The sequence below is a fragment of the Aedes albopictus genome, chromosome 2 (genome assembly GCF_035046485.1).
Source record: "Aedes albopictus strain Foshan chromosome 2, AalbF5, whole genome shotgun sequence".
NCBI lineage: Eukaryota > Metazoa > Arthropoda > Insecta > Diptera > Culicidae > Aedes > Aedes albopictus.
Window position 1 is genome coordinate 138037142 of NC_085137.1, and position 21257 is coordinate 138058398.

Consider the following 21257-nt stretch of genomic DNA (forward strand, 5'->3'; position numbering starts at 1 on the left):
GCTTGTTTGCGGCTCGTAAGTGTTAGTTGGAGAGCACTGTTAACGAGGTTCTACCCAATAAACCTCCCAATAAATAAGAAACCGAACTTCGAAATTTTAATGTTCCGTAGAATTTTTGATATGAAAATCTTAAATACTCCTTCAGTAAGTTCTCCTGAAATTCCACTAGGGATTTCTCCAGCAATTCATCCTGGGATTCTTCCAGGGATTCCAACTGAAATTTCACTGCTGATTCCTCCATAAATTCCTCCAGGCATTCATCCAGGAATTCCTCCAGCGATTGCTCCAGGAATTCCTCCTCGAATTACACCAGGAATTCTTTCAAACAAAACTCCAGAGTTCATCCAGGAATTCCTCCAAGGATTCCATCAGTTGTCCAGGAGTGTCTCCAGCAATTCCTCCAGTGATTCCTCTACAAATTCCTTCAGAGAATCCTTCAGGAATTCTTCCAGGCATTACTCCGGGAACTCCTTCAGAAATTCCTCCATGCATTCCTCAAGGGATTTATCGATGAATTCCTCCAGCGATTCTTCCAGGGATTCGTCCTGGAATTCCACCACGGATTCCTTCAAACATTCCTCTAGGATTTATCCGGGAACTCCTCCAGGGATTCCTCCAGGAATTCATTCAGGGATTCATCCAAGCACTCCTCCACTTATTTCTCCAAGGATTCCACCAGGAATTACTCCAGAGATTCTTCTAGGTATTAATTCAGGCATTTCTCCAGTGATTCATCTACGAATCCCTTCAGAGATTCATCTTCCTGGCATTCCTGAAAGAATTACTTCAAGAATTCCTTCAGGAATTCTTTCGGGCATTCCTCTGGGAACTCCTTTGGAAATTCCTTCATGCATTGCTCCTCGAGTTACTCCTGGAATTCCTCCAGGAATTCTTCAAGAGATCCGTCCAGGATTCCCGCCAGGGATTTCTCCAGGAATTCCTCCCGATAAAAAAGAAACCGAACTTCGAAATTGAAATGTTTCGTAGAATCTATTTTTTTATATAAAAATCTCAAAATTTGTTTCCTTTTGTCCGTTTTAAAAAACGATTAAAAATAAAAATTCGAGAAAAAAATCCTGCGCTACTTGGCAAATTTGAGGACTGAAAATCAGCTTTTAAAGGAAAAATAATAATATTCAAAATAACATATATTTGCAATTAATATTACTCTCAGTGTATATTTTGTTTTTGTGAATCCTTCGAGTACATCATTTCAATTCAACTCGAAAACGGTTTTCTAGTTATATATTTTTTTTTAAAGATTATTAGGTTTTTTTTTTCAAACGTCCTTTTTAAACATTAGGTGAAGAATATTGCAAACCGAATAACACGAAAAACGTTTTCAGATACAAGCTAAAACATGAGCGAAATTTCATTTGAATTGAAAAAAGTCGCACCAACTCAATTCGTGCGGTGAGGTGGCAATGTTCTTCCTAGAGGAATCCTAGAAGGAATTCCTGGAGATCTTCCAGCAACTATTCTTGGAGTAGTCCGGAGAAAATTTTCTGGAGGAGTCACAAACGGAAATACTTAAGGCATCCTTTGAGGAAATCCCTCAGAAAAGACTCCCAGCAGAAATCTCTAAAGCAATTTCAAGAAGACTTTCTGGAGGAACTGCAAAAAAAATATGGAGAAATCCTAAAAGAATCACAGGATAAATTTCTTGCGCAATCCTAGCCGGCATCCACGGCATAATTCCAAGAGGAAATCCTGAAGAAACCGCTGGAGAAATCCGTGCAGGAGTGCCAAGGGGATTTTTTTTTTTGAAAAAAAAAAATATTGAGAAATTGCTTGAGGAGTCACAGAAATGTTTTTTGAAGGAATCCTAGCAGACATTCCCCCAGGAGGGGTGGGGAGTGGTTAATTCAAGAGAAAATACTGTAGGAATTTCTGGAGCACTCACTGAAAAAAATCGTGAATAAATGTTCCGAGAAATGTCTAGGCAAATCACAAGAGAAATGCATGGAGTAATCCCAGCAGGCATTCCTCTGGAGGAACTTTTTGAAGACATCCTGGAGTAATTCCAGCTGAAAATGCTTATGAAATATCAGGAAGGATTTTGGGAGGAATCCCAGCAGACATTCATGGAAGACTTCTGAACATATCTGGAGAAATCCCTTTAGAATTCCACCAGGAATACCTGCAGAGGTTCGAAGGATTCTACCAGAAACTTTTTTTGGAATTCCTTAGGGATTTCTCTTGGAATTTCTCTTAGAATCCCTTGGTATTCGTTCTGAGAATCTTTCAGGAACTCATAATGACGATTTCTCTAGGAAGTTTTGTTAAGATTTATTGAAAGTATTCAACTGAGATTTCTCCAGTAATTGCTGTTGGGAGTCCTCCAGGAATTCCGTGTACGAAAATTAGGAAAAAAAATGTGAGCAGATTCCAACAGAAACTACATGGACAAGCGCGTAGGGAAATCCCAGTGAGCATTCTTGAAAGAATGCCAAGAGAAATTCCTAGCCGAACCCTTGAAGCAATCTGTTGAAGTAGGTCAAATGGAATTCTTGCAGGAATCCCTAGATAAGTCCCTTGAGGGTTGACAAGAAAATGTTTTGGAAGAATCCCAACAGGCAATTTTCTGAACCCTGTCCAGTGAACCGTATTGTACATTTTTTTCATTATCGTCGCAATGACTTTACCGTCATGGCTAATGTTGCATACTACCGTCACACAATACATTCGTGCTGCCTTCGATGCATGAATGTTGTTTGCCATGAATGGCTCCATGATTGTAACACAAATCAAGATGATGAGAGTAGAAAATGACAGTTTTGCAATGTAGAGCTGGAGTTCCAGTGGTTCCGAAAACTGCGAAAAAAACATGCGAATAGCTCGAGGTAGAGGGTTTCAGAGGCGTTGCATGGGGTCTGAGGGAAGTGGGATTAGTTAAGGATGATTTAGGGGGTGTTTTAGGAAGTTTCAGAGAATTTTCCGCGGATTTCAGAGACATTACGAAGGCGTTACATGTCGTTTTCGGGGGTTCCAGGGGGTTTAAGGGGGGTATCAGAGGCATTTCAAAAAGCTTCAGAGCATATTCGGCAGATTTCAGAAACGCTACGGAGGCGTTACATGGCGTTTTGGGGGATTTTGGAGGGTCTTAGGTGCGTTATATGTGGTTCCAGGGGGTTCAAGGGGGATTTCGGAGGTATTCCAAGAAGCTTTAGAGCATTTTCGGCGAATTTCAGAAACGTTACGGAAGCGTTACATGGCGGTTTCGGGGGTTTCGGAGGGTCTAAGGTGCGTTTCATGGGGTTCCAGGGGGTTCAAGGGGGATTTCGGAGGCATTCCAAGACATTTCAGCGCAATATCTGCGGATTTCAGAGTCGTTACGGATGTGTTTTTGAGGATTTAGGAAACCCCCAGTAGTGTTCCTATATTGTGCCCGAAACACCAAGCGCTAACATTAATTCCAAAATGGCCTAGGATTCCAGGGTTCCAACATCAACTCAATTAGCCAGGTCTGAAAATACTTATATGGCATGAGTCTTTTTGATTTATTAGACGTGGGCCGTAACTATTCAGTTGGGAGCCACTGACTTTTGTTCCACTGCTCCATTGGTGGTTATGACCCTCGGAATGCACAATCCGAAAATTTTTGTTTCCGCTTCTTCACACTTCCGGTTCCTAAGTTATACGCATGTCCCGTTCGCAGTTTTCGGAACCACTGGGATTTCATTAGTTCAATTTGTCAATCCACTACATTTTTTGTCGTGATAAAAAAAAATGTCACAGTCACCCATAAATATTTCATCTGGTCATACGTGAAGTGAATGTTTTTGTTTCATGATAGTCAAGATCATACACCCACGATTATCATGCAAACACAGTTTTTGGCAGAACATTATGGATCACTGACCCTGTCTTGAGATATTTCATTCTTGATGATTTTGCAAAATGAAATCTCTAGAAGACAATTCGGCATTTTTTTTATGTCGTACCAGCAACAAGCAGAGGCACTTCGAGAACCCGGAAAAAGCCTCCTGTAAGTGATTTTTGCGGAACCCTGTTTTGCGGTGTATAAATCTTCATAATTTTGTAAAACAAAACGTTTCGGTTATATTGGTCACTGACAGAGGTACCTCGGATACCCTTGGGAAAGTGGATAGTTGTGATTTTTCTGAACCAAAAACGGGCCAAGGACTAGGCCAAGGATACTTGTTGAATGTGAATATTGCGTAACTCACTAGAAGATCAATCCGTTCTCCACCATCTTAGCAAACTACAGTAGAATCACTTGGCATAATCCGGAACCACACGATGAAGGCGACTTGCTCCGCCAAAGCTCCTCTCCTCAATGAGGCAGCTTCACACTGACACCGTCGTCATGGAGCTGGCTGTTACTGATGCTTGCTAGGGGAAGGACGCGCAAGGGGAATAACAGTAAACTATATTCACACCCCACATGGAAATTCTCCGGGAATTCGTCCAGGAACTTTTTGTACTGGGATAGTTCTAAGTATGTATCTTCAGTAAATCTCATGGGATTATTCTAGGTAATTTTAATGAGTTGCGATGGGGATCTCGATGGGGTCTCCAGTTAGACTAGTGGTTAAGACTGTGGATCGCCAATCTGGAGACGGCGGGTTCGGTTCCCGCTTCGGTCAAGAAAAATTTCTCGATAGTGTATCATTGTACTTGCCTCACAATATACAAATTCATGCTATGACAGGCAAAGAAAAAGTGCTTAAAGAACACTAAGTTGAAGCGAGGCAGGCCAAGTAACAGTGGGGACGTAAAGCCACGAAGAAGAAGAAGAAGAAGAAAGGGATCTCGATCGGGTTGCATTGATCGAAGGAAAAAGTGACACGTGTTTGGGGCAGATGCACATTGTCCTTCCTCGTTAAGTGATACGGATGCACACTTGGTAGCCACTAGTATTTGCAGAAAATTCAAGAAATCAAGGAGTGGTTGCGGTCATCCGACGACATGGAACTGGGTGAGATCGTTCCGATTTTTTTTCTATACATCCTAGAAGGAGTTGGGATAATTTCGCCAATACGTTTTCTGGAGTCTGGAGTCTGGTAATATCTGAAAATAATCCTGTAGCTCTGGTGCTGACCTAATATCGCAACAATAAAAAAGCAAGAAGAAAATAATTGCAGCTCTCGACAATCGTTGAATAAATTAAAAATAATTAGCTAAATTACCTCAAAGAAGGCCGTCGATCACAGGCTACATATGGGAATACTCTTAGTAAAATACATAATTCGAAAATAGCTATCAAAGCTTGAAAGTTTATTCTCCGTATACTCTAAGTTCAATACTGTGAGAAGCACGCAACTATTTTCGTGAGTCGGTCGGTTTTCTCGGTAGTGGGGATGCAAATATTGAATGCGGAATCAAAAGTGCGCGATAACTTTCGTGGGAAAATCGGTTTTCACGGTTAAGCTAACGATCAATGCGGTGACGTGTTTAATATTGATCGAACGTTGACGTATTTGCATTACCCTTACAATCGCGACCAAATAAATCATAATCGGCCGTGTCATGTATTTTCATATAACTCTATAACTCTATAACTCTATAACTCTATAACTATAACTATAGATCACCTACCAAAGGTAGCTCCAAGATCCACACCTTACCCTACCCTACTAACAAATACTCCTTCCCGAGATAACTGTGGGTATGCTGTGGATTCCACGGTTTCTAGTAAATAACAACGGTTGTCGAACTAACATGTGTAGCTAGTCCCAATCACCATTCATTGGTTCTCTGTGCAACTTTGATTGTTCTGGTCAATCACGGAGTAGCAACTACGATGTGTACGGTTATCTTTGCTTTGGGATTATTATAGGTAATTTTTAGTGATTCTTCCAAAAGCGGTTTTGATATTACACAAGGAAATCCTCCAAAAATGTTAATGAGATTCCATCTCGTTGGATTTCGCTTGATTATCCTTAAGAATTTGTAAGACGTATTTTTGTACGGATGCCTCATTGAGTTTTTTTTTTGGGTTCCTTTACGTAATCTTATGGAATACTTCTATGTTATTTCTTGGAATACCTCCAGAAGTACTTTCAGGATTTCCCAGTAGGTATTATGGGATTTTTCTATGTTATCCCTTGAAATTTCTCCAGAACTACCTGTTGGTTTCCCTAAGGAGTTCCTTCTAGAATTCCTCTAAAAACGATTCAGGAATTTCTCTAGATAATCTCTCTTGTTTATTTTTTGGAATTCGATGAGAATTTTGTACTTGGATACCAAAAAGAATTTATGTTAATTCTCCAAAAGTTGCTTCTAGGATTAACCCAGGTCCCTCTTGAAACTTTCTCCTAGTTTTTTTTTTGTAAGGAATTTCTACCTGAAATTTCACCAGGAGTCCTCCTCCTTCTGAAATTCATCCAGCTGTTCCTTTTGATATTCCTACAAGAGTTTCTCTAGAGAGTTCTCTTCAGGCAATTGTTTCAGTTTTTTTATTCCAATAATTCCGTTTGGGATTTACCCAGGAATTTGTCCAAGCATTCTTTTTGGGATTCATCCAGGACTTTCTACTAGGATACCTACAAAAGTTTCTTCTGAGATTCCAGCAGGAGTGATTTTGGTCCGTGCCGTTATTCTTGGATTCCTGGGGATGCTTCTGCTGGATGTGCTCCATAATCGTATTCGCAATTTCTCCAAGATTTTATATTAGGTTCAGCAAAATCGGTGAAATCTCATTTTTTTTTGTAACTCGTTGCATGAGCAACGAAAATTGAACTTGAATAATACAACTTAGTCATATTACATCTCTGTCCATCTTTTTTCGCTTACAGTCTTTACAACGGAAGCACACCTGCAAAAGGAGCAGCAGCCGCAGTAGCAGATGGTGCTCGGTAAATCGCCCGAAGAAACAGCAACCGCAACCGGAAGGAGCAGCGACGATAAAAATAAAAGGAAACACGTCGTCGGGCGCCGGAAAAGAGTAAACGAATTTGTTTAAGTGGGCACTTTCGTTAACCGTTTGTTCCGAGGGTAGTGCTACCATACAGACATCTGGCGCAATCAACCAGGGGTGCGTACGGTGGTGGTAGGTAGCAGACCAAAAATACGAACCATCGAGCTAGCAAACAGTCAACATCATCAATTCGAGCCATCCATCTTCATCTCGATTCCGTCGAGAGGTGAACTGAACTCTGTAGGTGCAATCATAAGCATAGGTAGGCGCAGCAGCATGTCGTCCCGGTCGAAAGATAAGGTAACGGCAGCGATTAGGAAATTTTTCAAATCTCCCGACAAGAAGGAGAAAAACCAACAGAAGGAGAATGGTGCGAGTGGCGGAGGCGGTGCTGGTAGCGGAGGGGATGCCCAGGGCAGCGGGTCCGGAGCGGAAGGTCAACATCATTCCATGCTGCATCCCCATCCGGTAACGTTGGCGGTGGCGGGAGCGATCGTACCCAGCGGGAGCAGCAGTAGTAGTAACAATAGCAGTAGTAAAGGTAGCACCGATAGTCCCCTCCGGCGGTTACGATGGTGAGTAGTGGGCAAAATTGGCGCTAATTACATTCAAAAAGGGTAATAAAGGAGAGGCGCTTTTCTCATAGGGACCTCCTCCTCTATTTTCGATTTTTACAAAAGTACCATGCGTCCCCATATTCTATGTATAATATTCTTGGTATATATAGTTCCTTATGGTGTTAAAAATAATTTCGTACATTTGATTGCAGTGCCGTCGCTCCTAGTAACAATAGCTTAGTAAACGTTCCTGTACCAAAGCCTTTGGACACCACAATCCGATCCAGACGACTGATGAAAGAACTCAAGGAGATCGAACGGATACAACACTCGCGGTCCGATCCCTATTTCACCGTAAGTTACGCTTCGAGATCAATCATTTCGATGCTCATCTCACATGATTCCCCCGCAGGTCGAACTCGTGAACGACAACCTATACGAGTGGCACGCCCGCCTCTACCGGGTGGATCCGGACTCTCCGCTGGCGGAGGATCTCACCGAACTGAACATCCCCTTCATCCTGCTGCATCTGGTATTTCCGGATAACTTCCCGTTCGCCCCACCGTTCATGCGCGTCGTCGAGCCACGCATCGAGAAAGGCTTCGTCATGGAGGGCGGTGCCATCTGCATGGAGCTGCTTACGCCACGGGGTTGGGCCAGTGCCTACACGGTCGAGGCGGTCCTCATGCAGTTCGCTGCCAGTTTGGTCAAGGGACAGGGCCGCGTCTCGAGGAAACCGAAGGCGTCCAAAGAGTTTAGCAGGTACGGTGATAATAGATAATGAATTGCAGGTTGTAGTTCTAGTTGCGTTACTCTGAAAATCTCCATAACTCAGGAAAGAAAAAAAAATAGGCATTCCAAAAATTTCAGCGATCAAAGCTTATGAAATTGCCCTTAGGCATTCTGAGTGACTGCTAGCCAAAAGTTCCCTTCGTTTTGTGTTGCGTATAAATGTGATTTACGCGGTGTAATTTACGCTAATCGGCCATAAAAAGTTACGGAAAGTGTACTTCGTGAAAGGTTTCATAATCTGCATATGAAATTCTTAACGAATTAATCGAAAATAAGCCGAATTAATTCGTTGGCAGCGCGATCTCATTGCAAGATAAATATATTGCTTTCTATTGTTGGAAGTGAGGCCTCACGATAGGAAAGTGAGCAGCCTTTCTGAGTGTGAGATCTGTGCTTTTCTATACCATTATAATGGTATATATTATTATTATCAGGTAATCATTATTATCAGGCCTCACATAGAAGTGTTAGGGGCCCATATAGCCGAGGCGGTAAACGCACGGGTATTCAGCATGACCATGCTGAGGGTGACGGGTTCGAGTCCCGGTCGGTCCAGGATCTTTTCGTAAAGGAAATTTCCTTGACTTCCTTGGGCATAGAGTATCTTCGTGCATGCCACACGATATACGCATACAAAATGGTCATTGGCAGAGGAAGCTCTCAGTTAATAACTGTGGAAGTGCTCATAGAACACTAAGCTGAGAAGCAGGCTTTGTCCCAATGAGGACGTAACGCCAAGAAGAGAGGGAGAGATAGAAGTGTTAAGCGGGGGGAAATTCGAGCAGTTCGTAGATTATTGTGATCAATCTCAATTTATCTAGTGTCATGGCATCTAGTGATGATAATTTAATTGAAGATGGGCTTCAAAGCGATTCTCTAGTGGATGTGCGTACACCATCGCCATCAATATTAAATTCCCCATCCCAAGTGCAAGATAGTCCGGATTTACGGGACTCTGACGAAGAAGACAATGTTAATGTTACTATCATCTCACCTGGTTTTGCAAAGTGATGATCAACAGTTAGGGGTGACGGGGGAAAATGCTAATCAAGGAGATGGCAAAGTGCAGAAGAAACGCCATGGATTGTGTGGTGCGGCGTGCAGGCGACTCCAAAAATTAATCAAAGGTGGTATGGAGTTCGCTGAAGCCCGAGAGCGGGCTATTGATCCCTTAGCTGATACTCCGAAAAGGCTGAGAAAGGATGGTCTTGACCGCACCACCAGCAGCGACGAAAAGCCGGCATCAAAGAAGATTCGTGAAGTTCGTGTTCAAGAAGGTCATGTGAGCAACTGGGTTAATAAAGCCCCGCCACGCCAGGTAAATTTCAATATTGCTATTCAATCAAATGTAACAAGAACATCTGTTCGAAACGTAGGGGGAAACGACAGGGCTCCAGAAAACCCAGTACGCCCTTATGGTTCGAATGCACTACGTGGACGGGTACATGAAGCCCTTCCAGCACCAACGTATAAAGAAATTGCTAGTAGGGTAAGACTGGGAATTTTGCCCAGGAACTATCCTGCTGTTGAGCTGTCAACCAATCAACAAGAAGTGGTTCAGAAAGCTGTTCTATTGAAGGTCGTACAGCAACGCCGAGAACAGTTCAAACCCAAATTTGCTTACTGTCGGTCCAGGCCTGGGTATTTAGTGCTTACGTGCCAGGACAAAGACACAGCAGATTGGGTGAAGGACAAATTCCAGTCTCTAACTCTTGGGGAAGGAGCCGATCTAGTAGTAGTGGACGAAGATAAAATCCCACGCCCCAACGAACTAATCGTCTTTTTCGCACGGAGTGCCAAGTACAGCAATGAAATGATTCTGTCGCTCATTGAAAGCCAGAACGAAAATCTTCTCACGGACGCGTGGAGAATTCTTCGTCGTCACTTGAAAGGAGATCATGTTGAACTTGTTTTAACAGTTGATGATTCGTCCCTGCGTAAGCTTGGCGAAAGACAGTTTGTGCTTAACTACAGATATGGGCAGATTCTTCTGAAAAAGAAGCGCCCTGTAAACCCGAATACTTCTGAAGAAACCCCTATGGACGTTCCAGAAGATGCGGTCATGGATTCTCTTCAAGTCCATCAAGATTTAGCAACTCCAGGGACAAGTGAGCTTGGCAGGGGGCTCTATATGTCAGCCAATAGTGAATATGTCTCGGGAATAACCACTCAGGAGGAAAACCCCCAGATAGTGGGTACTAGTGCTGGATTTGGCGGTAAAAATGGCCAAGGGCAGTCGAATGCCCATAGAAACATGAAATCGTCGCGCATAATGCCCAATGCAAATACTAATCACTTTTCGGTTCAAAAGTGTCGTCAACAGCGGGAATAGAGTGCCCTTGTATCTGAAACAAATACATTATAAAATTTTAAAAAATAAGAAAACAATAAAATTATTATTATTTTGTTGTTCTCTTATTTTTTAAAATTTTAGAACAATACTACAAAAAATGAGTCTAATAAAAGTGTTACAAATAAACCTTCATCATGCGAAGGGTGCATCAGCAATCTTTAGTAGAAGGTTTGCTAAGGAGAAATTGGACGTGGGTTTAAGGTGAAACATCAAGAAATCCCATTGCAATTTTGTATACAAACTTCAGAGGCACAAATCTGACGGACGAAGCATCGAACCAAGCCGCACTTGTTTATCTCGGCTTTGTTTACTTGCAAAAAGAGGCAGTTTTTCCAAATCGAGAGCGTTTGATTACGATTTTTTAATATTGGTGCTCTTGAAAACGTGAGTAGAGGTCCAAGTCGGCCATTGTGGCAGCCATGTTTGTATTCTCTGAAGTTTCTCCTTAATTCAAGAGCCCTGGGTAAATAATGGAAGGGTATTAGGGGTGCCCCTCGCGTAATTTCAAACTTTTATATGACGAATGTCAGTCCATTCCAAGGACCGCTATTTTAGTAAATAGGGACACTAAATTTGTCCCAATTACCGAATTCATTTCTGGAGACATTGTTGCTATCAAGATGGAGGTTCCGATGATCCGAGGGAAAACGGAGGTATGTGTTGCTTCTGCTTACTTCCCAGGAGACGTTGATGATGTTCCTCCTTCTTCGGTTGTTAATTTTGTCAATTATTGCAAAAGTATAAACGCTCAATTTATTATTGGGTGCGATGCAAATGCTCATCACACAATATGGAGCAGCAAAAGAGGTGAAGATCTCTTGAATTACATTTCATCTAATAATATAGATATATGTAATAAAGGAGATTCTCCCACTTTTCTTAATGCTATTCGACAGGAGGTTCTAGATCTGACGATCTGCAGTGACCTACTGTCGGAAAAGATTGTGAACTGGCATGTCTCTGATGAAGAATCACTGTCAGATCACAAACACATCAGGTTTGATTATAAAGCCGGATCCAAATTAACTGAAAGCTATAGAAACCCAAAGAAAACTAACTGGGACCTCTATCGCTTTCATTTAATGCATGAAAATGCTTTGCAAATTGAGCAGATCATATCTGTTCCACAGTTAGAAAATGCCTCTGATGAGATCATTGACAAAATGATCTCAGCATACAATGGCAGCTGCCCTACCCAACAGAGGTCATCCAACAGGGATGTCCCATGGTGGAATGACACACTAGAAAAATTAAGGAAAGAGTCTAGAAGATTGTTCAATAGAGCAAAAGCTACTTCTGATTGGGTTCATTACAAAAAAGCCCTAACAGAATATAACAGGGAACTGAGGCTAGCCAAACGTAAGGATTGGAGACGGGTGTGTGAAGACATCAATAACGCTCCTGCAGCGGCAAGGCTCCATAAAGTCCTTTTAAAAGACCATTCTAATGGTCTTGGAAGCCTCAGAAAGGAAGATGGCAGTTTTACTGTTGATTCTTCTGAAACATTGAAAGAGATGATGAAAACTCTTTTTCCAGGGTCGATCTTTTACTCGGCAGAAGAGCAGGACTCAGACAAGGTAAACCATGTATGGTCGACAAATGCCTATCAGAAAGCCTGCTGTGAAATCTTTACGCCATCGAGGGTCGAATGGGCACTGAGTTCTTTTCAGCCTTTCAAATCAGCTGGGATAGATAGAATCTTCCCAGCGTTACTTCAACAAGGGAAAGAAGCGATTGTTCCGCACTTAACCGAAATATTTAGAGCCAATATCACTTTAGCTTACATACCTAAGGCATGGCGTAAGGTTCGTGTTGTCTTTATTCCAAAAGCTGGTAAAAGAGATAAAACAACACCTAAAGCCTTCCGACCTACAAGCCTTTCCTGTGTTCTGTTAAAGACCATGGAGAAAATAGTGGATGACTGTATCAAGTCTACCAGCTTAGTAGAAATGCCTTTAAGCAAGTGTCAATTTGCTTATCAAACAGGCAAATCTACCATTACAGCGCTACAGTCGCTAGTCAGTAAAATTGAGAAATCGTTTCAAGCCAAGGAAATAGCGGTGGTTGCTTTTCTCGACATTGAAGGAGCATTCGATAACGCATCCTACAGCTCAATGCGTTCAGCAATGGAAGCAAGGGGCTTCGATAAATGCATTATCGAATGGATAATATCAATGCTAAAAGATCGAGAGATCTCATCCGTTCTTGGAGGTGCGCAACTATCAGTAAGATCTGTGAAGGGCTGTCCTCAAGGAGGAGTACTATCGCCCTTATTATGGTCTTTGGTAGTGGACGAACTCCTTAAGAAACTTATCAATCAAGGCTTTGAGGTTATTGGATACGCAGATGATGTAGCTATTCTGATACGTGGAAAATATGACGACACGATATCTAGCCGGCTACAATCTGCGTTGAATGTTACCCTCAAATGGTGCCGAGAGGAGGGCTTAAACGTTAACCCTTCAAAAACTGTAATTGTGCCTTTACTAGGAGGTTAAAAATAAATCTTACTGAACCTTCTTTATATGGAGTTCATATTCAGTTTTCGGAAGAAGTTAAACATCTTGGGGTAAGTTTGGACAAAAGACTGAATTGGAATTCACATTTAAACAACACTCTTAGACAAATTCATGTAAATTTAAGTTCACTTGGATGCACATAAAAGGAGCGGCCCGTTTGACACAAATTTACGTCTTCTATCACAAATAAAATCGAGCCAGCAATCGCTAGAGCCGAAGCGAGAGATAAAACATATGTAAGTAAAATAATGAACTGGATTCGAACTCTGGTCCGCTGATTGAGAGGCACGTACTATACCTCTCGGCTGTATCACCCAGTTGTGAGACAAACGATAAATGTAAAACTGCTTCTACCTATCTGGTCAGATAGGTTTGTTAACATCTTGTGCAACCAACTCGAACTTACATGAAGGATGTAAAACTGAGTCAAATTTGCCATTCAGTCATGAAATGTTTGCGTACGTTGATGGTTTACGTCACGTGTAAATTCCTAATTTTTTAAGAGTGAATGTTTTGACCAAGAGTACGAATGCCCTTTGGGTCTACAGCAAAGCCTTAGGAAAAACCTGGGGTCTTAGACCTAACATGATTCACTGGATCTATGCTGCAATAGTCCGGCCTAAGATTACTTATGCTTCACTTGTTTGGTGGCCCAAAACAAATGAGGCAACTTCTCAAAGGAAGCTAAGTAAGCTACAAAGACTTGCTTGTATATCTATGACAGGAGCAATGAAAAGCACTCCATCAGTTGCTTTGGATGCCCTTCTCAATATACTGCCATTGCATCAATTTGTTAAACTACAAGCGGCAAAAAGTGCCCTGCAGTTTATACGTTACAATAAAGTCCTCTGTATCATATCTATACCATTATAATCATGTATCAAACGTATTCTGGTTAAAATAGTATTTAGTGAATTATAGTATGAAAAAAAAAAACAAAACCTTAGATAAATCAAAATTTTCCCGATACGGGGATGAACCAGCCTCGGGCTGAATTTCCCCATAATAAAAAGTCAATAATAATAATAATTTTCCCGATGGAATAAACTTTACAATTGAAAAATGAAGCAAAATACTATGCAGAAAGAACCGAGATGCATGAAAGTTCGATGATAATCGACATTTTGACACCGTGTGTACCAATGTGTATGTGTAAGTTCATGCGAATGAATGGCGGAATATTTTTCAGAAAAAAAACATATTTTCCTAAACATAAACCAAATCTCATTATTTTCTTTTAACACCATCTTCGAACTCCAGAACAATTTTCATCAGACTCAGACTGTTCTTAACATAAACCTTGGTTAAAATAAACCTTGCCTGTTCTGGGTCATTTGGCCAAAAGGGCCTCGAAAGAAAAGCTTATGATTTAAAGAAAGAAAAATCTTTGACAAAAATATTCGGAATTTCAACACAAACTAATCCCTCAATGGTAAAAGTAGAAAGAATGGCCTATGATTAAAAGAAGATTTTTTTTCTGAAGATCAAATTGGTATGTAGCTAGAACGTTGTTGAGAGTCTGTCCGCACCTCTTAATTCTTTTGATCATAATTCGGCCAAACAACCCTTCCGTCCAAATAGGCCAAATGGCGTTCGGTCAAACTGAATTCGATCAAATGCCTGGACATCAGCCTTGCATCTACTACAGAAATTCAGAAAATAACAAAACAAGTAATTTTCTTCAAACCTTTTTCTGATAATAAATATGTATACGGAAATGTTGCTATTCATACTAGAAAATCACAAAGAACCGGAACTTCCTGAAAAATCTTAGAAAATGCCGGGCATCGGACACATAACGTTTGTTTGAAAAAACATCGAGTCTTTCTACAAACCTGTCGCATCACAATTCAATGACCGGGCAGCTGAGTGATCATCACGAAAATATATTTTAGCTGCTGATGACCAGCATTGCTGCAGCATGATGCAGCATTGGGGGCCCATATAGCCGAGGCGGTAAACGCACGGGTATTCAGCATGACCATGCTGAGGGTGACGAGTTCGATTTCCGGTCGGTCCAGGATCTTTTCGTAAAGGAAATTTCCTTGACTTCCTTGGGCATAGAGTATCTTCGTGCCTGCCACACGATATACACATGCAAAATATGGTCATTGGCAGAGGAAGCTCTCAATTAATAACTGTGGAAGTGCTCATAGAACACTAAGCTGAGAAGCAGGCTTTGTCCCAGGAGGACGTTACGCCAAGAAGAGAGAGAGAGAGAGACCAGCATTGCAAAATCTTCTAACAAAGCCTGAAATTTCAAGAAATTGAAAAATACCATTTTAGGGGATTTAAAAGAATCACTATTTCATTTGATTCGCGTTGGAACATGACTCTGAATGAATGGAAATACATGAGAAATAATTTACAAAATTTTCTGAAGCGTATAGATACGGAAAATAGTCAAAAAATTTCCACGAAACAAACAAAACTCATAAAGCACTGTATATTTAAAAAAATCTTCAAAAAATCAAGTGGTCTAGGTGTTCTTAATTGGAGCACAAAAGGATTAAGGAATAAATTCAAACATTATCGTATTTTCCGGACTGACACGCAGGTGAAAAATAAAGCCTGCAAAAAATCTTAACTGCTACAGCAAATGAAATGTAATATGTTATTGATTAGTATTGATAATAGCTTAAATTTATTTCACCAAATTAGGATGATAGTGTGTTATAATACACAGAACACCTAGATCAAGTTGAAGAATGTAAAAACTGATTGAGATACTAATAAAGATTATTAAAAAAAAAAAATCGTATTTTCCGGTTATCCTCTAGACTAATTGGAAAATCATCTTGTTATTTCGGAAAACAAAAGGAATTTTCTTCAAGCTTTCTGAATTCGAAGATACACTATTACATAGAATTGAATAGACAAATCCTGAACATTTCATCAAGAGTTCTTCCTGGAATTGTTTCGTGAGATCCTCTGCGAATTCCTTCATAAATTTTCCAAGAAATTCCTTTAGGAGTTCTTCCAGTAGTAGCTTCAGAAGGTCCTTTAAAAATGTCGTCAGGATGTTTTTCGAGAATTCCTTCAAGAATACCTACGGGATTTTTTTCCGGAGTTCCCCCGAATTTTCCTGCCTTAGTTCTCATGAGAAATTTATCTCGTGCATGTTATCGACTGGTGATTTTATACTTGAGGTTTTTTTTTGTTGGCGTTTCAATTGTCTAGAAAAAGATGGCTTAGACCATTAAAGCGTCGGGCATAGAAAATATATGTCATTTTGACTGCAAGGCCGAAAAAACTATCAAGTGAGAAACTTAAAGTGTGCTCTTTCGGAAATTTATCCGGAAAATTCCGGAATTTATCCGGAAAATTCTTCGAGAATCCCTTAATGTACTTTTTTGAGGATCCTTTCAATCATTTATTTTCTGGAAATTTTCAGAAGTTTCAGATTGTCAATTTTCTTGGTAAGTTCCTCTTGAAATGGCTCTAGAAATTTCACCTGAAATTCCTCTGAAAATAACACCAAGAGATTCTTCCAGACAGAATGTCTTCAAAGTATTCCCCGGAAATTCTTTTAGTAGTTCTTTTTTTTTATGTTGCTTCTTTTTTTTTCGAACGTTTTTCCGGGAATCACACCGCGAGTTCTTCCGAGAATTCCTTCACAATTTTCTACGAAAATCTTCCCAGAGTTGGTCAGAAAATTGAATCAAGAACTACAGCACGAGTTTCTATTGGAATACCTTCTAGATTTCCTTTGCGAAAACCTTCAGGAGTTCTTCAGGGAATACCTTCAAGACTTCTCCTAGGAATTTTCTCGGGAAATCTTTCTAAAATACTTTTAAGAGTTTCTTCTGAAATTTCCCCGACAATTTCCCCTGTAGAATCTCATCTTATTATTGATTGATTTTAACGCTTTTACTCACACTCAATCCTGAATTGCCTGTTCAGCACTTTTTGGACGAAAATAGAACATCAGAACTATTTCGGTAGCTTCGGTAATCGATTTTACTGAGGCTCAGTACACCAACTGTCAAAACTGGGTGACAAAGATAAACAATGAAGTATAGTTGTATTCAGCTGTTCTATTTTCGTCAAAAATTAACCGAACACGGTATTTCAAATTAAGTGTGCTAGTTGTTCACAATTTTCTATGTAGGGGAAATTACCTATTCTCGGCCGTTTTGTTCTCTTCGTCTTTGGGGGTTTTTTGAAACCTTTTGAACTCAGAGTTGGTCTCAAATCCTTCCCAACTAAGCTGAATTATATGGCCAAGTTTCAGGCAATTTGGCTGACAAAAACCCCCCATGACGAAGAGAACAAACCTGCCGATAATACCCATTGTCATCCTATTTCTTCAAAAATTTTGCACGGAAATTCATGCAAGAGTTCCTCCAGGAATTTCTTCAGAAGTTCCTTTCGGAATTCTTTCGGGAACTTCACCAAGAGTTCTTTCACAAGCTCCAAAGGTAATTCCAAATACAATTTCTTAAGATTTTTATTTAGTCCCTCCGTAAATTCTTCCAAGAATGATTTACTTCTGCAATATTTTCGAAAGAGATTAAACTATCTGGATTCTCCAGAAATTTCTCCCGCTTTTTTCAGGAGTTCTACCGATTTTTTTTTTCGAAGCTTTCGAAATAAGCAAAATTTCCGCTTCCCATAGCAAATTGCACTTTCCTCGAAGTTCAGATAAACTTCCGAATGAAACTTCCGAATATAAACTTCCGAAGATAAACTTCCGAATAAATTTCCGAATGGAACTATCTTTGCACACAAGTTCCGGTAACGCTCATTGTTAGCCTGTTAAGCAGCTTGAAAGCTGCTTAAAATGCTGCTCGGAATTTTGTCTCAATTTTCAAGCACATAGTAGTTCAGTTCAGTAGGATTGTGTTTCAAGGAAGAATTAAATGTCATTTTTTTTTTACAGAAAACAACTGTTTAAGCATACTCAAATAAAAGACAAATATGAATTAATCAAATCGAATTCATTATATACCGAACCGATAGCCGCTGCATGAGAGCCCTACCCTCTACCACATTACTATAATTACGATGAAGTGAATGGCGGGTCAAGTCCGACTTGAATTGATTCCATCAGAAGCTGCTTAGAAGGCTATCCAGCTACCAATGTGCCAAGTTCCAAAAATACCTAAAAATGAAACTGCTTAAAAGGCTAAAGAGCAACCTCGAACAAGCTGCTTAGCTTATAAAGTACCCTCTTATCTGAACTTTTGGTTATTTTTGAAAAATATCTCTTGGTATTCTTTCTGGAGTTTGTACCAGAATTTTTGCAAATGTTCCAAGAGCATTTTTAGGAATAGTTTCGTGAATTCAGGAGGTTCTATAGTTTCCTTGGCGATTCCTTTCACAGAACAGAAGTCACTGTTTCGGAAGAATACCCTGAGAATTTATTCAAGAACTTCACAAACTTTTCTTGGAAACTCTGTAGGACTTCCTCCGGGAATTTCTCCATAAATGGCTTATGCTTTACCAAAGGAACTTCTAAAGATCCTTGAAAAAATACATAAGGACTTCTTTAATACATTTTCTGATGAGTTCCTTCTATAATTCCTTAAGAATTTTTCACGGAAATGCATTCTGGAGGTACCCCTGAAATGCCTTCAGGAGCTCTCTGAGAATTTCCTCTCTACAGGAGTTCCTTCAAAATTTCCTTTAGGAATTCCTAAGGAAGTCCATTATTTGCACGTGAATTTTAACCGAAGGTAGTTTTTCACTAACCGGAAATCTCTTCAGAAGTTCTTCCGGGAATTCCTCTTGGAGTTCCTAAAATTTAGCAGGAGTCCAAATGGCAATTCCTGAATAAATCCCCGATGGAACTCTTGGAGGAATAATAGATAGAACTCCCAGTAGGATTTTCACTAGACTGCCCCCACTCGCATAATAGTCCCATCTTTGCTGGGTTTCCTATTCATATGGGACTGTTTTGCGAGTGGGGGCAGTACAGCTCCTGAAAAAAAAGTCATACTAGAGATTGTGGAGAAGTTTTCGGGGAAGCTTATTGAAGAATTCTTGGAGGTTCTTTTGGATCTCCCCGGGAGAAATGTTAGGTAACAACTGCTGGAACTGCTAGTTATTCCTAAAGCAACTCCTGAAACAGATTTCTAAGGAACTAATGCGACTTCCCGGTGGAATTCCTGGTAGAGTTTCTGGAAGGATTGCTAGAAGAGTTACCAGCAAAAATGCTGGTAGAATTTCCGAAAGTATTTCTGAAAAAAAAAATCGAAGGAACTCCCGGTTATTCCTGGAAGAACACGTGGAAAATTTGCAAACCAACTGTAAGAATTTCTGGAAGAACTTCCGGAAGGGTTCCTGAAAAACATCAGGAAGGATCTACTACCGACTTTTTGAATCCTCTAACTAGAATACGCTCTTCGATTGTATGTCATCGGATTTGTATCTTTTAGTTCTACCCTCTAGGGCATCGCATCGTCTCCCGTCTCTTGTCCCAGTATACCACGCTTGGCCTACAGTAGTTCGTATTTCGAGTCCTATGATGGTTCAATCATCTATGGCTCCGGTTACGGAAGTTACAGTCATTGTACAATTATGGGTCGCTCTGTCACAATTATCAGTCAGTTAGTTCACCATGCTATTCAAATAGGATTGACCCATAATTGTGGGTGACCCATAATACTAAGACATGCCTACTTTTACTAGCATTTCTCTAGGATTAGAACCCGCGAAGATATTTTTATATTTTTATTACAATTTTACAGAATTAAAAGTATTTACCATCATCTTCCATTGCAGGAGAACGGCCGAGGAAGCCTTCCGGTCGCTAGTCAAAACGCACGAAAAGTACGGCTGGGTGACGCCCGCCATGAACGACGGTTAAATTTTAAACCAACAAAGGTGCTCGAAAGCAGAGATCCGACAAAAATAGCTCAATCGAACTCAATAAAACTGGAACGTAAAATACAAAACTTCATCGCCCACGAGCGGAATATGTGAATTGAAACTGTAGACTTTTAAGTGTGTGTTTGTGTACTCAGAACTCGCCAATTTCGCGGAAGTTTGATGACTACGTATCGGAAAATTTATTTTGATTTTTCTATATATTCTTATTTTTTGGAAGCCGAAACTTTTTCTTAGGTCTTAAGCCAGACGAATACATGCATCTGAATCTTGATGATGATGGAAACAAATGATCTCGTCGTAACGTTCCGACCCAACCTTAAACAAAAAACACAAAACTCACAAATGTTGTTCAAAATTTCCCACGGCAACGAACGGCCACAACATGGTGGTTCGGAAAGTATGAAGGTTATTGAATGAATCCCTCACCTTGATTAGATTCCTAATTTGAACATAGTTCCGGGCTGTTTTATATTAAGATCCACACTCACTACACAAGTACAGTGTCTAAACCCATGGGCCATCATTATGTGCAACATTCAGTGTAGTATTAGCTATGAAACCAGCTTTTCATCTCATCCCTTAAGGCAAGGCAAGATAATGATGAGCAAAATTGTTAGATATTGAATTACAACCGATGGGATGTGCGATAGATTATATATAAGAATCCAATAGAGAATTGAACGTGTTATTTAGTATCGGATAAATCGAAAAGGGCAAGAAAAAAAACTATCCCAATGCTTGTTTGGTCGTCAGGAAATTTAAACAGAAACCAGAAAGGTATGTACTTTAAATTAGTGTAGAATAATGAACAAATGATAAAACTAAGATCAAAAACGTCAGTTATGGGTTTCATTGTATGATGATGACAGCCTTTCTTGAATGAAGCAGCTCTCCAATTAATAAAAGTGCATTTTATCTACACCTTCGTACTTCACGGCTCCCATAGAGCTTGCTGACGTTTATTCACCTTTCTCTTTCAAACATGCAGGCGGAATAGGATTTGTTGTCATCAGGAAAGGTTTCCCGATGAAAACAAATCCTATCCCGCCAGCAAGCTTGAAAGAGAGAAGTGAATAAACGTCAGCAAGCTCTATTGTGTTCAGCCATAACCAAGGATCTTAAATAGACGAATTCCTCCACTACCTTGAAGGTATCCCCGTCTATGATTATTTCCTAAACGATTCCTCTCATGTTCAGTTATACCTACTAGCATGGGCTTTATTTTTGACGCGTTCACCACCAATTGGACCTTTTCTGCTTCGCGTTCTAGGCGGATAAAAGGCACTGCCACCGTTCCAAATGTACTGGCGTTAATATCC

The 21257-nt window shown here is 40.4% G+C and overlaps 1 protein-coding gene across 2 annotated transcripts in view; it reads left to right on the plus strand.

Moving 5' to 3' along the window:
- LOC115256185 (ubiquitin-conjugating enzyme E2Q-like protein 1) overlaps positions 1 to 20777 on the plus strand; it is a 345390-nt gene extending 324613 nt beyond the window's left edge. For both annotated transcript variants that reach the window (XM_062850507.1, XM_062850508.1), the window contains 4 exons: positions 6762 to 7458; positions 7653 to 7794; positions 7853 to 8202; positions 19831 to 20777. In XM_062850507.1, coding sequence (XP_062706491.1) covers positions 7160 to 7458; positions 7653 to 7794; positions 7853 to 8202; positions 19831 to 19915 — 876 coding nt within the window. In that variant the 5' untranslated portion in view covers positions 6762 to 7159 and the 3' untranslated portion in view covers positions 19916 to 20777. The remainder of the gene's footprint in view (positions 1 to 6761; positions 7459 to 7652; positions 7795 to 7852; positions 8203 to 19830) is intronic.
- Positions 20778 to 21257: the final 480 nt, after the last annotated feature.